The sequence below is a fragment of the Mytilus edulis genome, chromosome 3 (genome assembly GCF_963676685.1).
Source record: "Mytilus edulis chromosome 3, xbMytEdul2.2, whole genome shotgun sequence".
Lineage (NCBI taxonomy): Eukaryota > Metazoa > Mollusca > Bivalvia > Mytilida > Mytilidae > Mytilus > Mytilus edulis.
The window spans coordinates 76,589,147-76,610,070 of NC_092346.1; the positions used below are offsets into that span (position 1 = coordinate 76,589,147).

Sequence of the window (20,924 nt, forward strand, 5' to 3'; positions counted from 1 at the left end):
CCTTCAAACGAGTTAAAACTGGCAACATTAAGTATGTGCCAGTCCCAAGTCAGGAGCCTGCAATTTAGTGGTTGTCATTTGTTGATGTGTAATACATTTGTATATCTTTCAATATAGCGATTTCTTTTCCTTTTGTCATTATTAGGGCCTTCTATAGCTGACTTTCCGGTATGTAATTTGCTCAGTTTTGAAGGTCGTACTGTGACCTATAGTTGTATATGCCTGTGTCATTTGGTCTTCTTTGTCTGCTCTCATTTGCAATCACATCACATCACATCATTCTTATTCTTATATCAACATCTCAAATAACGCTTCACTGGTCAATAACATAGTATTTTAATTACTCTATTTTTTTCTACAGTAAAATAAAAAAAAAGATTTACTTGCTTATTTCGGATTGTCATCACAAAGTCTATTAAAATAATTAAACAATCAGATGTGAAAAGGTGTCAACGACTACACTATCAATCATAAAGTCAAGCATGTATAGAAGTTAGATTTAAAGGGGCATTAGCTACGAGATATAATGAAATAATAAATAATGTTCAATATAGTGAAATAATTTTATTTGAGCATCCATTGTCAAAATAAACTAAGATGCCTCGCTTAAGAATTATTCGATCGTAATCCCCGTATCAATAGTATCCCTTTTGGTAAGAAATACAGAAATAATCTTGTGTTATATACAATGAGTGGCATATTACAAAGGCCGTATCCGTTAACCGGGATTTTTTTACCCCAAGATGGTACTCTGAATAAAATATTATGCAGCTCCTGATTGGATGATACAAAGTTGAAATTGCTCCAATAAAATTTAAGCAACGATCGATCATCCATATAATACACAATGTTGAACAGTTGAGTCCGGACTGTGACCTGACATGACCCCTGACTAGTTTGAAGTTTACTATACCTGCGTGTATTGCATTACGACGACTAACTGTATGTTCACTGTTTATTGTCGTAAAGTATATTGACGGGACCTTTGATGAAGCATGTAATACAGAAAACAATTATAAGATGACCTAAGATATTTATCCGACATTTAACGAAACAATTACATGTACTAGCCGAGTCCGGATGGTGACCTGAAGTAACCCCGGACTAGGTGAAGACGTTTACCCGAGAATCAACGAAATAATACTAGGCGAGTCCGGACCGTGACCTTAAATAACCCCGGATAGGGAGTATACGGATTGTATATAAATATACTAAATTATTTGTTAAATTGAAAGATTTTTTTTCCCGTTTTGCTTTTGGCTTTTCCTTTATTCATTTTTCTATTTCTTAAATTATTCGATAGTCATCGGAAAAATCAATAAACGACATTTAAGCAGCGATCACCCATGTAATACACAATGTTGAACAGGTGAGTCCGGACTGTGACCTGACATGACCCCTGACTAGTTTGAAGTTTACTATACCTGCGTGTATTGCATTACGACGACTAACTGTATGAACACTGTTTATTGTCGTAAAGTATATTGACGGGACCTTTGATCAAGCATGTACTACAGAAAACAATTATAAGATATTTATCCGACATTTAACGAAACAATTACATGTACTAGCCGAGTCCGGATGGTGACCTGAAGTAACCCCGGACTAGGTGTATTCGCAAACTATAGACATCGATAGAGATATAAAACTTCACAAATTATTTGATGAAACGAACTTTATCATTTTTATTCATTCATTTTTTTGCTTACTGGATTATCGTCTGAAACATTAATAAAAGACGTTTACCCGAGAATCAACGAAATAATACTAGGAGAGTCCGGACCGTGACCTTAAATAACCCCGGACTGGGAGTATACGGATTGTATATAAATATACTAAATTATTTGTTAAATTGAAAGATTTTTTTTCCCGTTTTGCTTTTGGCTTTTCCTAAATTTATTCATTTTTCTATTTCTTAAATTATTCGATAGTCATCGGAAAAATCAATAAACGACATTTAAGCAGCGATCACCCATGTAATACACAATGTTGAACAGGTGAGTCCGGACTGTGACCTGACATGACCCCGGACTATAGTTTGAAGTTTACCTTACCTGTGTGTATTGCATTACGACGACTAACTGTATGTACACTGTTTATTGTCGTAAAGTTTGTTGACTGAACATTTGATTACACATGTAATACATCGGAAATTCCATTAGAAGTTATAGCTTATAATACATAGATATACCATTTGAAATTATACCACATCTTCCTTTTTGGTTAGTGTTTATTGGCCTAGACGTTTTTTTTTTGTTGTTTTGTGAATAGCTTCCACCATTCAACATTCAAATTCCTTAATCAAGTTAAAATATCCCGATCAAGCTGCATGTGATAACACATATTTTGTTGTATTGTTCAAATACGTAAATATATATTTTTTTGAATTGATGGAAAATAATAAATTAAGTAAACTTCACTATGCTTATACTTCAAGAGCATACAGCCACCTTTCGGTATATATAAATATTTTTTTTTATTTTGTACGAGGATTATTTACATTTTAGTTATTTCTTTACATTTGCACTGTACCTTTATTTTGGCTTGTATACTTACTGTACGAGTTTTGTCTCTGATATAGACACCTGAAACAGGTTCCTTGATATAATCGTAATTGGCAAAATGAGTGATTTTGAGTTCATTTTCATTTCAAATACCATAGATGAATATTTTAGGACAGACAAGGAACAACCAATGAAATGCATATGCGATGTTTTTGATAAAACTCGGTCGATCGATTGTGTATGAATGCTTCAAGTGATTGTACAGTAGATTTCCAAGCGATTGTACAGTCAATAAAAATATCTGACATAGAGAAAATGAATATATTTGGAATTCTTCTTGAACAATGGCTTTGAAACTTACAGACAGGTAAAACTATATATCAGAAAAGGTACACGTGAAAATTCTGGTAGAAACGATTGGGTTTTCGATGTTTATTTGACAGTTTTGATCGCTGATGTGAGACAGCTTTAATCGTTCTACTCGGATCTCCACCATTCTAAGAAACACGTTTTTTTTATTATTTAATTGGTTCATAGTTACACAGAAAATTATTAAGCTATCAAAATTTGAAGCAGAAACGTCATAAAGTAATATTAGAGTTCATCAAAGTTTCCATCAAGCAACTTGTAATTTTCAAAATGTCGGATCCATGCTTGACAGTCTCCAGAATGACAAAAATATTAGAAAACCGTACAGTTCTGTTCCCATTCTGTGTATACACAATTCTTAATAATATTACCACAAAACACAGATCAAGTTTAATTTTTTTAAGTGTCATTTAAACCACTCTAAAGTAAAATTCCTTTACAAATGGAAAAAAATGCTGAAATTTTCGTTTCCGTTCTCTAACATACACGAAGGTTTGACTTTACCAAATGTTAGGAAACTTATACACAACAAAGAGATCAAGTTCGAATGTTGGTAATGTCAATGAAACCTTTCTGGAGTTGTTAAACTACGTAAAAAATAAAAAAAATAAAATGATATATGATATGCAAGCGGGTACATCGTCTGTGTCCCATGGACACATTCCCCATTTACTCTGAAACATGTTATCTTCATACTGCTGCTGAGTTTCACAATTTAATATATGTAGTAGCTTGTCGCTTGCCTATTTTGTAAACGAAACCTACAAATATTGAAGGATGGGATCCATAAACAGTTCAACGTTTTTATTGAAAAATGTCTCTACTCCATTTATAGTTGTACATCTTGCGGTAAGGATACCCTTGAAAAACATTAACTGGCACAAAAGGACTCCTGCTAACTATAGTCGATTTTAAAATATTTTTTCCTACGTTTATGAAACAAATAAATGTCTGAGATTATAAATAAGATTATTGTTTAAATCATTTCATAGTTCAAAGTCAAACTAGCGGTGTTCCGTGTAAAAACAGTTTTCAAAATATCATTTTGGTCATAACACTTTTTACATTTGTTTATAATTCGAATCGGTCCTTCCCTAATTTACCAGCATGACTAATGGTATTATTGCCAGAGTTATTGTGAGGTGACATGACCAGGTATTCTTGCCATTTCCTATCGGACTTTTATACACTTATTACACAATTACGTAATGCAGTTTCATGCATCGCGTCACTAATGCCCATATAAACTACTGTCACGGTATGTATCAGGTGTGGTTATACAGGTCTGATTCATTTTCATAATTATTATAGATGTAATGCATCTTGTATATTTCTGCCAAAATAAACTTCCTTCTGGATAGTTTCAGAAACATAATAATTGTATTTAATATATGTCTCTGATAGATGAACAAACTGAAAAGGAAAAAATAATTTTAAGAAAATCCACTTTCTCCCTATAATTTATAAAAAAAAAAATTCTATGGTTTTTTTTAAAGTCATTTGTAAACATTGATACATATATATATATATATATATATATATATATATATATATATATATATATATATATATATTTAAAGTCATTTGTAAACATTGATACATATATAGTTCTTTGTTTTTAAAGTAGTTGCACAACTGTAAATTGAAGATTCAGAATCATTGCAAGTCTAACTTGCATGCTAGACTATACAAGAGTAAGAGCAAAATTTGATGATCTCATAATTAATATAATATGTTACAGTTCTCCAAAAATTATCTTCCTTCCACTTAATAAAAAAAGAAAAGGTATTTATAAGAAAATTCATAATTTTTACCCAGTCCGGGTCTGGCATTCAGTCCTGTTCCGGCGTTCAGTCCGGGTCCGGGTCCGGGTTTCATACCCAAGTCCGGGTCCGGAGTCCGGTCCGGTCCGGGTTTCAGTGCGTACCGAGCGGCCATTTCCGATGCGCTATCTAAAATAAAAAATCAACTTGAATTACATATACGTAATCTTGGAAGGAAAACTGACACACAAATTCTAAATCAACTTCTTCGATCTTGAACTTTCAATAAAAAGACACGCTTACTATGTTTTATAAATTCATTTTTCTATTGCCAATTTGGTTGGTTAAATAGGAGTTTTTGGTATAGACCAAATTAAAAGGCCGAGTCAATTGGTGGCGTAGAGAATGTGAGTCGACCCAAGTTGGATTTTTTAAAATTTATTTAAATAATAAAAGACAAATTATAGAAAGTCAAGAATTAAAAATAACAACAACTATACTGTCTCAACTATTATTATTTCGATGTTCCGTGGAAGCCTGAGGCTGTTGTGCTCTGTGGTATTATTTGGATTTCTCTGAAAGAAAGTAAACGCTCCCGTCCCGTACTCGGGTTTTTTTTTTTCATCCCCCGAAAATGAAAATGAAAGTAGAGAAAGAAATGGAGGAGATTAAATTGAAAAAAACAAACGAATGATGTATAGAGTTGATCAATTATGACATCATAGGTAAGAATTTAACTATGTCGATAAATTAGGGTAAATTAGCAATACATATTTATTATAAATAAGACCACAGGAATCGGAAATTCTATCCATAAAAGTCTGGTATTATAATAGCAAGGATTTGTATAAGCTGGTTCTCGGCTGACTACTAAATTTTGTTCATAGACTTGAGTGAAGCGAATACAAGCGGATTCCAGTTTAGGATTTGTATAGTGTCCCAGTCGACTTTTATAAATTGGTGAATTTTTTGTATTCCTGTTGCAGGGGTTTGTTAATATTGGCAGGGCTTACTGTCCATGCTATGATGGAATCCAAGAAAAAATTAGACTTTTCAGAGTTTGCATGAATAGGTAACCGGGCAAGTACTAGTAGCAAACCCTATCATTCCTGTGATAGCACATTTACTTGGATGTGTCTATATATTTTATATAGCCACTTTTACCTCATGCCAATGATTACCCCAAAATGGGTTTCACTTATATCCCACAGAAATTTACATCATATACCCAAATAATTCAGTCGTTAAATTCCGCTGATCTATGAATACGTAACATTAACCTCTCAAGTAGGAGAGATCAATAACGGGAGGGACTGAATTATTCGGGTTACATCACCATCTATTGGGAAGGAACCTTCAGTGATCTATAGAATCACTGCTGATCAAATAGACTATGACACTTGTATTTCATTATATATCATGGATATAATTCAATCATCTTTACAAGTAGTAGAATATGTTTAATTTCTGCATCAACTAGTTAATTGACTTAGAATACAATGGAATATGACAGAGTAAAACAAATGTTAACACAAGGATTTGTATAGTGAGAGTGAGTCTCACTATACAAATCCTTGGTTAACACAATGAATGTGAACCTTGATGGTTCAGACTGTTAAACGTGATAACTACATAAATTATAATCAGTTTTGGATTACTAATGGTTGTAGAAGAAAAAACGATTGGAGACCTTAACATTCTAGTTATCAACAGGGAATTGTACCTATAGTTAAAACAACACTATTCCTTGGTTAAAATTTTAAACCAAGGTCCAAAGCCAGGTTAAATCTGAATAATTTAACAAAGGATTTAATTAAATGTTAGATTTAACCGCATGAAGTACATGATGTAATACAGTAAATAATCTAGAGTTAAAATTTAATCAAAGGTAATGATTAAATGAATAGACGAACATCCGACTCCAGATTGGTATATTGTCTTATAAATTTATTAGCCAGAAATTAAAAAGGATTAGGAGGAAATTTTTTATTCAAGTTATATGCTTTCTGAATGTTATTCCTGTACATAGCATCAGTAAATTCAGAAATTTTTGTGATGTTTTTAACATTGCAAAGTTTAAATTGCCACCAGATATATATATGCATGTAGTTTTCACAAAAACAATAGCTTCCATTTTTAGTTTTGATAACATTTGTCATTATTTGAACACATCATTTCCTGAAATTACAATAATTATGTTGACATTTCAACAATTAAAATGAGCATGCAAATATTTGAATTTACAGTATAACTTAGTTGTATTTTTGTACTACAGGACGTTTACAGCAAATTTAAAAAAAAAAATGGATTTTAAACATTATTCTCTCTTATTGCAGAATGTATTGTTAAATGACATGATGGAGATGCAAACCTTAGCTATAGGAAGATGAAGTCATCACTTGTTTTAGTTGGGGTAAGTTATATTATAACATATTTGCTGATTACACATGTACCGGTACTGATTTATGGCTATGTTTTCAGTGGTAATATTATTAATGAAGGTTAAATCTATTTCATATAAACCTACCACATCAATCATCACACCTGTTAGTGTAAAATTACACAATTCTGATGTTGAAATTAATGTGCATTCTTTTAGCTTATATCTTGTCAATAGTGATGAAAAAAATATGTTAATTGGAATCTATTAAAACAGGATATCTTTAAAAGGAAAAAGGGTGCATACATTATCTATAGCATGATAAATCTTTTTTTATCTAGGTCTTACATTTTATGTATTTGAAAGATTTTCAGGATACTTTTAAAGATGAAGTACACACAACAATTTAAGTTTGTTAACATCATCATTATCATGATGCCATAACCAAAATGCTAATTTATATTTTTTATCAAGGTGTTTTCTTTTAGATATACATACATGTAGCAGAATCAGTGTTTAAAGCTTATGTTGACCAGTGTCCTTTGCAAGGTAAAGAGAGAATCTTCAGGTCTACATCAGTATGCCAATCTGTACAGCAATATCACTGTTTGTATGATGATGACTTACGCTTAGCAGAAATATGTCAAACTTTCAAACAACTTCCCCCAGGTAATTAAATATGTAATATAAACAATATTTAGTTGTATTTGCTTTTCAAAACTTTCATGTTAGAACAAAATATAGACTTTTATTGAATGTCTTATTGATGTATCAATTATAATTCAATTTAAACTTATATTTAATTCTATAAAAAGTAACAGCATTATTATACATCCCTCTCCCTTCCATCATCATGATCATGTGTGTTCATCTTTTGTAAGAAAAAGATGCTTCACAACTAAAAAGAAGTTTTAAGGGATATTATATAATGGACCTCAGTATTTTTTTTTTGGTGTAGTATCAGATGTTTTATAGAAGGGTATTTACCTTATTTTAACAGTCATACAGAATTATATATATGAAGTTTAAATATGCCATTTATAGAAAGATAATTGATTATGTAATAACCTACTGTAGATGTAAATAGTTTGAGGTTGTGTCTGTAAAGAAATGATTCATTGTATAGGATTTCAGGAATCGCCAAAATAAGGAGAAAAAAACAGAATAGCAGACTACTTCAACCATTAACATACCAATCCTTATAATAGGAGAAAAAAACAGAATAGCAGACTACTTCAACCATTAACATACCAATCCTTATAATAGGAGAAAAAAACAGAATAGCAGACTACTTCAACCATTAACATACCAATCCTTATAATAGGAGAAAAAAACAGAATAGCAGACTACTTCAACCATTAACATACCAATCCTTATAATAGGAGAAAAAAACAGAATAGCAGACTACTTCAACCATTAACATACCAATCCTTATAATAGGAGAAAAAAACAGAATAGCAGACTACTTCAACCATTAACATACCAATCCTTATAATAGGAGAAAAAAACAGAATAGCAGACTACTTCAACCATTAACATACCAATCCTTATAATAGGAGAAAAAAACAGAATAGCAGACTACTTCAACCATTAACATACCAATCCTTATAATAGGAGAAAAAAACAGAATAGCAGACTACTTCAACCATTAACATACCAATCCTTATAATAGGAGAAAAAAACAGAATAGCAGACTACTTCAACCATTAACATACCAATCCTTATAATAGGAGAAAAAAACAGAATAGCAGACTACTTCAACCATTAACATACCAATCCTTATAATAGGAGAAAAAAACAGAATAGCAGACTACTTCAACCATTAACATACCAATCCTTATAATAGGAGAAAAAAACAGAATAGCAGACTACTTCAACCATTAACATACCAATCCTTATAATAGGAGAAAAAAACAGAATAGCAGACTACTTCAACCATTAACATACCAATCCTTATAATAGGAGAAAAAAACAGAATAGCAGACTACTTCAACCATTAACATACCAATCCTTATAATAGGAGAAAAAAACAGAATAGCAGACTACTTCAACCATTAACATACCAATCCTTATAATAGGAGAAAAAAACAGAATAGCAGACTACTTCAACCATTAACATACCAATCCTTATAATAGGAGAAAAAAACAGAATAGCAGACTACTTCAACCATTAACATACCAATCCTTATAATAGGAGAAAAAAACAGAATAGCAGACTACTTCAACCATTAACATACCAATCCTTATAATAGGAGAAAAAAACAGAATAGCAGACTACTTCAACCATTAACATACCAATCCTTATAATAGGAGAAAAAAACAGAATAGCAGACTACTTCAACCATTAACATACCAATCCTTATAATAGGAGAAAAAAACAGAATAGCAGACTACTTCAACCATTAACATACCAATCCTTATAATAGGAGAAAAAAACAGAATAGCAGACTACTTCAACCATTAACATACAAATCCTTATAAAAAAAAATAACATACAAACAAAGACAAGAAACAATACATATTCCATGGTCCAGATAACTTGGTACAACTGCAGTGATGAAAAAACCTTTTCACTTTTCTTATCTTATCACCTTTGTGATTTACTGGTTAGTCAATGTTATCTTACAATCAGTTTTGAAATACACAAAATGTTTTTTGACCCTCAATGTAACCAGTAGATAAAAGAAGTGGATATACTTAAGAATTGACTAACCATGGTTGTAGTAGCTTGTTGATAATTTTTTATCACATTTTACAGGAAACTATCCACGATACAGTAGCTTTGGTGATGACATATACTATGATCCATGTCCTGCTGGGTTGTATCAAATGGGACCTGCCAAATCCTATGAAATAACAAATTGCTTGTTCACAAAATCTCATTGTACATCTGAGGGTCAAATAGTTTGCTCAAATGGAAGTGAAATATCTGATGTCACCTGCAGATGTGATTATCAGAATGGATATGCAATGGGTCAAACCAAATGTTGCTCTCCTACCTTATTTGAAGATTGCACTTGTTACAAAAAGAGATGTCCAGATGAAAATCAGGAGCTGGATCCAGGTAAAGTGAAACATAAAGAATCTTTATTTGATGGTCCAAATTATAAATGTAGTTCTTAATTCCAATTTAGTACATGTAGTTCATATTTATCTGTATAATGATATATAATTTTGTATGTTGTCTGCCTGTCTGTCTGATGATCTTTGTTATACCCGGCTTAGGCAACAGGAGCATTAAGTGTTACCTTTTCACATCTGTCTAAAAAGTTCCGTTCTTTATTCTTTCTATCTGTCCCTCTGTCTGGGCAATTTTTGTTGTGAAGCTTGAAGTGTGGGCATTATTGTCCTTAGACACATTCAGTATTGATTGACTTATCCTTTTAAAATATTACCCTGTACTGGCCAATATTGTTCTCTTGCATAATTGAGCACAGTCAGAGCACCTAAGATCTCCCATCCAACTAGAGGTAAACAAGTCATACATGTAAAGAAGTGTCTTCACCTTTTGTCATGATAACTGATTGTGTCAATGCTTTGATTGTTACAAATGTATGTGCATTCTGTGTATACTGTTTCATGGTGGATTTAGTATAAAAGGATTATGCAAAAACACTTAAAAACTAGAAGTTAACAAATTGTTGCAAATAAGAAAGAAATTGTCCATCACAATCTTTGCTAGTCATCATTGAACTTTAAAACAACCATTAGAAATGTCACTGTTTGATATTGTATTTCAGGGTAGGTTAGCTATAATAAATGCCTTTGTGATAATGTTTGTTGAAACAAGAATTATTCCTTCATGCATTAAATAGCTGACAGGCAACAACAATATAAAGGCATTATTTTGAAGGCTTTGCAATTTATGTAAGCTTTATTAATACTTTGCTTAATTTTCAAGTAAGAAGATTCCTGGTTTTTTTTTACATCAAAATCTTTGGATAAATAAATAAATTTCTGTATGATAACATCAAACAAAAGTTTTAGTTCTGTCAATTTTTTAGAGAGAATAGAACAACTAAAAGCAAGCAAAAGTTATTATGATAGATGTAGTACAAATTAAGTTAAATAATTTAAATTTGACTTAATACTTTTGGAAGTATTTCTTTCGAAATGTTGACAATTTGTCTTCAGTAAATAGGAAAACCAATGGTCAACTTCCATCTATGCATTTTTCCCCAAATTTTCATGTGAAGAAATAATTATTATCAATATGAAATAGACATAAAGTTTTCGTATTGATGATATTAATAAAATGAGACACAGACAAACAGACCAACGTTTTTGTTTTGTTTTAATGAAAAACATGTAGGTAGTGTAAGTGTCGTATTGATTCTAGATCATAATTTGTTGACAAGTGATTGCTAGTATAATTAATATTTGCTTTTAGAACACAGATGCATTGAGATATGTTTGCATGTATACTATATTATAGTATTATCACATATTTGTTACGAATGTGTTGGGTTTTGCATATGTAATAACCTCAAAATTGCCCAGGGCAAAAAAGAGTATATTGGTTATTGTGCCCTGATTCCAAATGACATTACGTCATTGCGTCCTTAACAACTTTTAAATTGCTTTTGTGATGAAAAAAAAATAAGATTTACCTGTTATGTTTCATTAAATTTTGATAATTGAACTTTTTTTTCTCTTTTCTGCAAAACTTAGATATGTGATAAATGGATTATAACATGTCTTTTCCATATTGGCCCTGGTATAATCCCTAGACCCATATCGGCCCTCGGCTAAAGCCTCAAGGACGATATGGGAGTCTCGGGATGATACCAGGGCCAATATGAAAAAGGGCATGTTATAATCTATACTTATTAAGTGGGTGTTTCTGTATTGGCCCTGTTATAGATTAGAGGTTAGCTGTATTGGACCGAGACTCAAGATCTATAACAGAGTCAATACAGAAACAGCCAGTTCATAACACTTTTATTAAATGATAATAAGAAAATTTATGCATAACGATACCACCAAAGTTAAGTGATGGCGTAAGAAAATTGAAACTGGAAGTGAATGTCCCATATGAGCCCAAAGGCCAATATGGCTTTTTTAGCTCGTCGTTCCAAAGGAACGGTGAGCTTTAGCCATCACTTGGCGTTCGTCGTCGTCTGTCGTGGTCGTCGTCTGATTGGTGTAAACCATTTCAAAAATCTTCTCCTCTGAAACTACAGAACCAATTCCAACCAAATTTAAGCTGAATAGTCCTGAGGGTATCTAGAATAAAGTTTTGTGTTTTATTTTCTGTTTTGTCAAAAAAACATAGCTGCCATGGCTAAAAAAAGAACATAGGGGTAAAATGCAGTTTTTGGCTTATATCTCAAAAACCAAAGCAGTTAGAGCAAATCTGACATGGGGTTAAAGTGTTCACAAGGTAATGTTCTATCAGCCCTGAAATTTTCAGATTAATTCTTATAACCCATTGTTGGATTGCTGCCACTAAATTGGTAATTTTAAGGAAATTTTGCAGTTTTTGTTAGTATTAATGATAAAGATAAACTGTTAACAGCAAATATGTTCAGCAAAGTAAGATCTACAAATAAGTGTGTATGACAAAAATTGTGAATTGACTCCTTAAATAGTTATTGCCCTTTAAGGACAATTTTACACAATTTGTTTTCTTACTTTAAAAAATCTTCTTTTCTGAAACCACTGAACCAATTCCAACCAAACTTAAGCTGAATGATCCTTACAGTGTGTAAAATAAAGATTGTGTTTTTTTTCTGTTTTGTCAAAAAACATGGCCACCATGGCCAAAAATAGAACATAGGGGTAAAATGCAGCTTTTGGCTTATATTTCAAAAACCAAAGCAGTTAGAGCAAATCTGATATGGGGTTAAAGTGTTTATAAGGTAAAGTTATATCAGTCCTGAAATTTTCAGATGAATTTAATAAACCATTGTTGGGTTGCTGCCACTAAATTGGTAATTTTAAGGAAATTTTGCAGATTTTGGTTATTATCTTGAATAGTATTAATGATAAAGGTAAGATGTAAATGTTTACTGATCAGCAAATATGTTCAGCAAAGTAAGATCTACAAATAAGTTCAAATGACCAAAATTGTGAATTGACCCCTTTAAGAGTTATTGCCCTTTAAGGACAATTTTACACAATTTGTTTATCATGTTTTCTAATACTTATTAATATACTTAAACCAAAAAAACAAACTATTATGAAATTGGACACTTTAACTCTTAAATGAAAGATGAATGCCAAAAAATCAAGGTGAGCGATTCAGGCTCTTGAGAGCCTCTTGTTCTGTATTGACCCTCTTTTTTTTCCCGTATTGGCCCTGATTTCAAAAAGCAATATTAACTCTTTATTTATATTGACAGTGGAATGTTTTCAGTATTGTGCATGCTGATTTATCTGTATTAGGGCTTATTTGCTCATATCATTTAATAATATTAGTTTTAGATCACTCAATTATGAGTTGAAGAGTGGTTGCATATATGCTGTATATTTACTTTTTAGATTACAGATGTGTAAACAAATGCAAAAATGGTTTTGTAAGAAAGCAAGGAGAGTTTGTTTGTACCTTGATAGTTGAAACAAAGAACATGTAAGTTATATGGAAGGTGAAACTTCTGGATGAAAACATACTAATCTATGTGCTGTGGATTCAATATTATTCGTTGGATACCAATTTGTGGATTTCATGGGTACAAGTGAACAACGAAATTAAATGTTCAAGGAATGACAGATTTCTAAAGGCTTGTATAATGACTTTGGCAAAACAATGAAATTAAATGTCCAAGAACAGACAAGTTTTCTTTCATCCACTTAAATTGATGCCAACAAAAATAAATTAATCCACAGTATATAAGAAGATCCTCACTGCAAATTAAGTTTTTCTTCACATTTAACCTGTTTAAGTTAAAATACCTTTTCATGCTTTTCATATAATCTTTATTAAAATATATGAACTAGAAGAAGTGGTATGATTGCAAATGAAACAACTACTTTAAACAAACTTATTTAGTGAGCGGTTTATTTTCACGACTTTCGCGAGTTGACAAATATCTCAAAATAAATCGTCGCAAATACGTAAAATTTGGATCTTTTCTTATTAAACGTGAAATAAAGTATCCACGAAAATAAGTTGGTTTACAGTATCCAATAGGAATCAAAGGACTTGGGTGTAAGTAACATGTTAACTCTAGCAATATACTTAAATCATATCATAAATATGATAAATGCTTGCATAAACATTTGTTTTTGCATTCTATCCCAAATGTATTGTTTATTTGGAAACTGACTGCCTGACTTAGACAAAACATAAGTTTTGTATGCATATAATCTAGTTAATTCCAGACACAAGGTAAATGGTCATCAACTAGTGTACAAAATGAGAAGGATTCCATATTAGTTCGAAACATTTTAACGTATAAGTTAAAGACCAAATAAGTACTACACCAAGTTTTATGGCATAAAGGATAATGCAGTATATATTTAACTAGAATAAAGCATAGTTAAATTAGTTTTACCCCTGGTTTTCTTTGCTTAGTACTCATATTCTTATATAATCTTCTTTTTTAGTACTCATGTTCTTATAATTTTCTTTTGTAGAACAGAACCTATTTCAAACACTAGTTCTTTAAGTAAGTTTTTAAATAAAACTTTAAGGTCTAGAAAATCCCATGTATTTATACTATATGGATAAATGAAGATGTGGTATGAGTGCCAATGAGGCAACTCTCCATCCAAGTCACAAATTGTTAAAGTAAACCATTATAGGTCAAAGTACAGTCTTTAACATGGAGCATTTGCTCACACCAAACAGCAAGCTATAAAGGATCACAAAAATAACCAGTGTAAAACCATTCAAACAGGAAAACCAATGGTCTAATAGATATAAAAAAATGAGAAACTAGAAACACTTATGAACCACATCAACAAACGACAACTACTGAACATCAGATTCCTGACTTGGGACAGGTGCAAACAAATGCAGAGGGTTTAAACGTTTTGATAGGTAACAACCTTTACCCTTATCTGAAACAATAGTGTAAGATCAAAACATAGAAAGACACATTATAAAATATCAATTGATATGGCTTAACTCAATCAAAAGACATATTAGCACAAGTGAAGATACACTAAACCAATATATTTGTTCTATAGGATACAATGTAAATACAAAACCAATAAAATAAAATAAAGGGTGAATAAATAAGGTCAACAGTAGTATACAGCTGTGACAGTGATGGTCAACAATTGAAAAAAAAACAATAATCTTGAACCAAAAGCTGCCAAATACAATTATATACACATGGAGAATGGAAATACTATTTACAAAATAAATAATTGTGTTGTTCATAGTACGAAGAAGTGAAAATTTACAGTTATACCAAACACTTATTAAAGCTGGTATATAGATGAGATATAACCCTGGATAAGTTAACATCAAATAACAAAAAAGCATTACAAATAGTATCAACAGGTCAAATAAATACTAAAAAACATCCCAGGGATTTAGTATTTTAATGTCATGGACATTCAAAGAAGACATGACTAGTGCAAAGCCAGAAATAAAAAGTATATGTCTAATATGTTTAGATGAACTGTATATCATGTCAAACAGTGATTCATAATTTCCTTTCTTCTTAGAGAATTTATAAAACCACATCATAATACAATGTTCAAAGTACAACAGCTCTATTTACTCATATGATATTGTTATATTCATGACATTAAGTCAATATCTATAATGCTAATGTGCCCAAATTAATGAACTTTAGTAATTGACCGAAGATTTAAATAAAAAAGGTGTTGAGGACTAAAACCTGTAAAGAATTTGGGGTTCATAACAGATCTTTGTTAGTCTCTGTTAAATGTATTTACTACTTGTATTTATTTTCAGGAACTTTCAGTTAGACATGGTACATATGCATGTTTAATGTTAAGGATATAGTTTTTTTTATCATTGCCCTTTTCATGGTGTTAATGTAGTTGATTCTTATCTCTATAATATACACCTTGCATCTCCTTTTATTCATGATAGTCATATAAGTTGTAGTAACAAAATATCGCCTCCTTTTGTTCAAAAGGTAAAATAAGGTACTACTATATTTATAAAATTATTGAAAATAATTCACTAGCCTATGAAATATTACATTATTACAGGCCTTGGAAGCAAAAAGAGAACAGACCTATTTGTTGATAACGCTTTTAAGCAATATGATCTTACCAACATGAAAACCATCCTGTTCACCATTCTTGGTATATACATACTGCATATAGTTGTTATGCTTAGTAAGTATTTATATATTTTGACCTGATTCACCAATGGTCAAAAGCATGTCTAGTAATCACTCAACTCTCTCCACCTATCCATCTGTAGGACTTTTGGTAGAAAACTTATTTAGAAGTTGTAGTGTGAAATAAATTTGTACTTCTACTGTGCAACCACTTCCTGTTTGTTTATGAACATGTAATTTGAAATAATTGAAAACAGATACTTTTCATCAATCTTTTCATCAATCTTTTCTTGGCTTCAATGAAGCAAAAATTTGATATTTTGTCTGAGTCTTGAGAGCATAAAAGCAATTATTATACGACCACAAAAACTTTGCGTTCATATATTGCTATCAAGTCGTCTAAGGGGCGTTGACTTCCAAAGACAATCACTTTAGCTAAATGGATCTCTATGAAAATTACCATAAGGTTCAATACCACAAAAAGAAGGTAGGTGGTTATGGTACCAACAGGTTTTGAATTATGGGCCAAAAATATGCCAAAAACAAACATTTTTGTAGTTTCCAGACAATAACTTGTGTTTTAGTGTATGGATCTCACTGATATTGTACCACAAGGTTCCCTACCACAAAGGGAAGTCTAGGATTGAGCTTGGGGTTAATTGCCTCAAACGGAAAAAAGAATAAGGGACAAAAGGGGCCAAAAAAAACATTTTTCTATTTTCTAGACAATTACTTGTGTTAAAGCTTATCAATCTCTCTAGATCTGAATGGTACATTTTTCCAAAAAAGAAATAATGTTCAAAATCATGGGGGAGGGGTTAGAAAATTTTTGGATTTTTTTTTTTTTCAAATATTTTTGGAGGGTTCATATTTGAAATTTCATATTTTTTTTCTTTGAAATTTGAAAAATTTCTTTTATCTGCAATTTTTGTTTGTTGGAGGATGGGATATATTTTTCTCAATTTTTTGATTGGGTTCAATGAGAGGAAAAGATGATGGTACCTGAATACCATTACCTGGATATTATTTATAGACTATGCTAGAGCTTATTGCCATTACAATGATTCCATGATGATGGAAACCTGTTTAAAATATAACTGCAAATTAAATGCATATTCAGACAAAAACATTGGATTTGACTGAGAAGTGATGTCACAGCTGAATGCATACAGGACACGTTTACCTTATCTAGAAACCTAATGGGGTAGTCATAATCATTTAGAATTTATGCCATTTTATACCTATAAGGCTATATTTAAAAAAAAAAACAAGATATAGATTTGAAAGCTTATCTTTCCACATTTACTGATTTTAAGAAGAATTATCAAATGTTTTGTTACAATTGCTTTTACAGTATATGGTGCATACAATGAAACATGGAGGCCGTTCAGGTTTAAACTCTTCCCATTCCTAGCATGGACTTTGATTGTGACAATTTGTTTAGGTATGTTGGTTTTTAAGTTTTGTGAAAAATCCATGTATATTTTTTAAGTTTTTGCATTCCTTTGAGAAAAAAATTTACATTGAAAATGTTTGAAAAGGGGAAATTTCAGTCTATTTTTCACTTACATCATCAATGAAAGTGTTGTGTTTATTTCATTGAATTCTGCTAGAAGATTAAATTTTAAAAAGTTGTCACTAATTGTATATTTTTCATTTATATACATTTTGAGATAATTCTTAAATTTCAGCTCTTTCTATAGTGTTTGCAGATTTTAAATGGACTGCACAAATTTCTTTCTCTGTATTTACAGCAGAATTGTTATGTAAGTATGAAGTTAACATAATATACACCTAAAGTAAGTCATTTCAGATCATGATTGTAAAGTAACACAAAGAGTTTGGCTTGTATTATTTAATAATATTTTTATTTTATTATGCCCCATTTATGGGCATTAAGTTTTATGATCTATGGGTCCATTCGTTTGTCTGTCCATCCTTTGTCTGTCTGTCCATTCCTCCATCTGTCCAAGTTTTGTATCAGCATCTGCCTCTGAATCACATGAAAGAAATTTAAGCAACTTTAACAGAATCATTCTCTCATGAAGTACCAATGATTTGGATTAATCATCTTATTAAAATTACTTTTATGATGTCAACTTTTCTTTATTTAACTTAAACAAGGCCTTGGAGAGTTCCTAATCCAATTTGAGAACCTATCTGGATTTCAAAAGTGGTTCCTTGGCAAAAAGGATGAAACAAACCTGTCTTTCACATTCGACATGTTTTCTTTGAAATTAAAGATTCAAATTCAAATTCAAGGATTGATGACAAAAAAAGGAGATCACACAACTATTGTTATGAATTGAAGTACACAGTAATTCTATACATATTATTGGCTTAAAAAGTATTTTTTAATTTTTTCTTCGACTGACTATAACTCAAATCTTTTACAGAAGAAATCTGTAAACCAAAGAATAAAAAATAAAACTTAAAATCTTCAACTTTTCTCATAGTTATTTGTTATCAATTCTTAGCTGTCGGTCAATCAGTATAAAAAATAAGAAGATCTGGTATGATTACCAATGAGACAACTCTCCACAAGAAACCAAATGACATAATAAATAACAACTAAAGTTCACTGTACAACCTTCAACAATGAGTAAAACCCATATTGCATAGTCAGCTTTAATAGGACCCAGTTTATTTTCTTCGAAACTTATTCATTAAACACTACAGTGATTTTTTCACATCCATGTTCTCCCTGAACAGAAATAATACACAGTGAAAATTAAACATGCCAATTATGTTATCAAATCACCAAAAAAGGCTGACTCGGAAAAAATCTTAAAGTTTTGAAATATAAAAATTCTTCTTTTAACATTCTTAGAACTGCATTAGAGAATGCATGTGTGATGAGATTAACAGATTGTATATATCCCCTTTTCATTTTAGGTGTGTTCCTACTTTTTTTATATTTACTGTATACACATGAGATAGTACAGGTAAGTTGTTGTAATGGCCACACCATTTTTCAGTTGAATTTAAATGATTTCAAAGTCCAAACTGATCATGATCATAAATTGAAGTCACTTAATATGCATGTTCCTGTTCCAAATCTAAAGAAATTTGAGGTAGATTGATTTCCGTTTAAGCATAATAATTAGATTATCGAATAAGCAAAAATGTATATGAATAGGGAATCAAAGTTATAAAATGCACTTCAAAACCATCATGCATTTACCATTTTATGATAAGTAAACTAATGAATAAAAATGAAATACACAAACAAAAAAATTTAGATTACCCCAACAGCTGGATCTAAATTTATTAGTTGATCTCATATATCATTTTAGATCATTATCACTAGTAACCCGAATTTAACTTGATCGGACAAAAACGTGTTAACGCTATTTAAATGAAATTGATCGTTATTTGATAAAGATTGACAAAAATTAAAAATTATATTTAATTCATTTCAATTCATATCAATTCATTTTAACGCCAGTCAAATAGATTTCTCTGCAGTCGATCAATTGAAATCAAGTTAGTGGTTAGTTGCGTCAAACTAATAGGCCACGCCCCTGTTAAGCTATTTCAAACATGCATTAATTCGTTTTAAACATTGATGAGACCCGGGCTTTTTACAGGTAAATCACTCAAGCAAAACGACCTCGATGTATCTATCGTAAGTAACGTGTGGTCCTTTGCAACTATCTACGAAACTTTATGTATTCCTGTATATTTACCGTTTCTCTTTTTTTCTGTTTACTATATTGTACTCGTAAATCAAATGTAGACACGGAAAACTACACAGAAATTATTTATTGTGTACATAATTTAAATCGATGTGTCTTATATTTCCGGGAAGCAACATATATGCATTCTCTTGCTGTATATTGATATTTGGAAAAGCTTCTAATGAAAAACAAGATATTGTTGAATAATAGAATTGACGAAGATAATATTGACGTTGAATATGATAAACAGAAAGGCATGCTGAAAATTCTAAATGAAGTAGCAGCCCACTGAACTTTTAAAACTGTGTTAAATTGTAATACCGGTCAATGGCCAAATCGGGCGTTAATTGTGGAAGAGAAACAAATACCAAACAAAAATATTGTTCTTACGATTCTGTAAAAAGATTATTGTGCTGTCATGCACCCTGACGTACTTGTAATAAATGAACATGTATTCTGTATATATGAGATAAATTTTAGTCTACGATAAAGATGGGTAAGTTGATTTAAGTTTAACGACCTTGACAGGCTATTTGTCGGCATACTTTTACGTTTTTTAATGTTTTAAAGAAAACATACATTTACGTTTTGGGCATTTAATATAAGTCTACTTACTAAATTGAAATGAACATATACATTGTTAAAAAAAACAAAAAATGGAAAAGAAACATTCTGCATTGTTGCTTTCATATAATTTTATTTCCTATATATTTCTAAGTTAAAACTGATTGTAGTATAGTTAAAATATTTCATCTAGGTGCTCTCGTTGAAGTTCTCTCGTTACATATTAAAATGAATTTCATTGGTCGGAACGTTTGCAAACTTTCAATCCAGGTGTTCTCATCGAGGTCCGCGTTCATGTTTCAAATCAATACACAATATGAAGTCCAGTTCGGCAAAAAGAAATCAAATTCAGACTCTACGATGTCCGATTAAACAAACAGAATTTAGAAAAATAACACTTTTACGATTCTTTCAATCACGACAAAAATATCTATCTTTTTCTCCGATGAAAATCA

The 20,924-nt window shown here is 31.1% G+C and overlaps 1 protein-coding gene across 3 annotated transcripts in view; it reads left to right on the top strand.

The window, feature by feature from the left end:
• Positions 1–5,244: 5,244 nt before the first annotated feature.
• LOC139517482 (serine/threonine-protein phosphatase 6 regulatory ankyrin repeat subunit B-like) overlaps positions 5,245–20,924 on the top strand; it is a 70,275-nt gene continuing 54,595 nt past the window's right edge. For all 3 annotated transcript variants that reach the window (XM_071308588.1, XM_071308589.1, XM_071308590.1), the window contains exons 1-10: positions 5,245–5,361; positions 6,973–7,049; positions 7,505–7,685; positions 9,775–10,080; positions 13,500–13,587; positions 14,595–14,626; positions 16,152–16,280; positions 17,580–17,669; positions 17,917–17,991; positions 19,121–19,170. In XM_071308588.1, the coding sequence (XP_071164689.1) occupies positions 7,023–7,049; positions 7,505–7,685; positions 9,775–10,080; positions 13,500–13,587; positions 14,595–14,626; positions 16,152–16,280; positions 17,580–17,669; positions 17,917–17,991; positions 19,121–19,170 (978 nt within the window). In that variant the 5' untranslated portion in view covers positions 5,245–5,361; positions 6,973–7,022. The remainder of the gene's footprint in view (positions 5,362–6,972; positions 7,050–7,504; positions 7,686–9,774; positions 10,081–13,499; positions 13,588–14,594; positions 14,627–16,151; positions 16,281–17,579; positions 17,670–17,916; positions 17,992–19,120; positions 19,171–20,924) is intronic.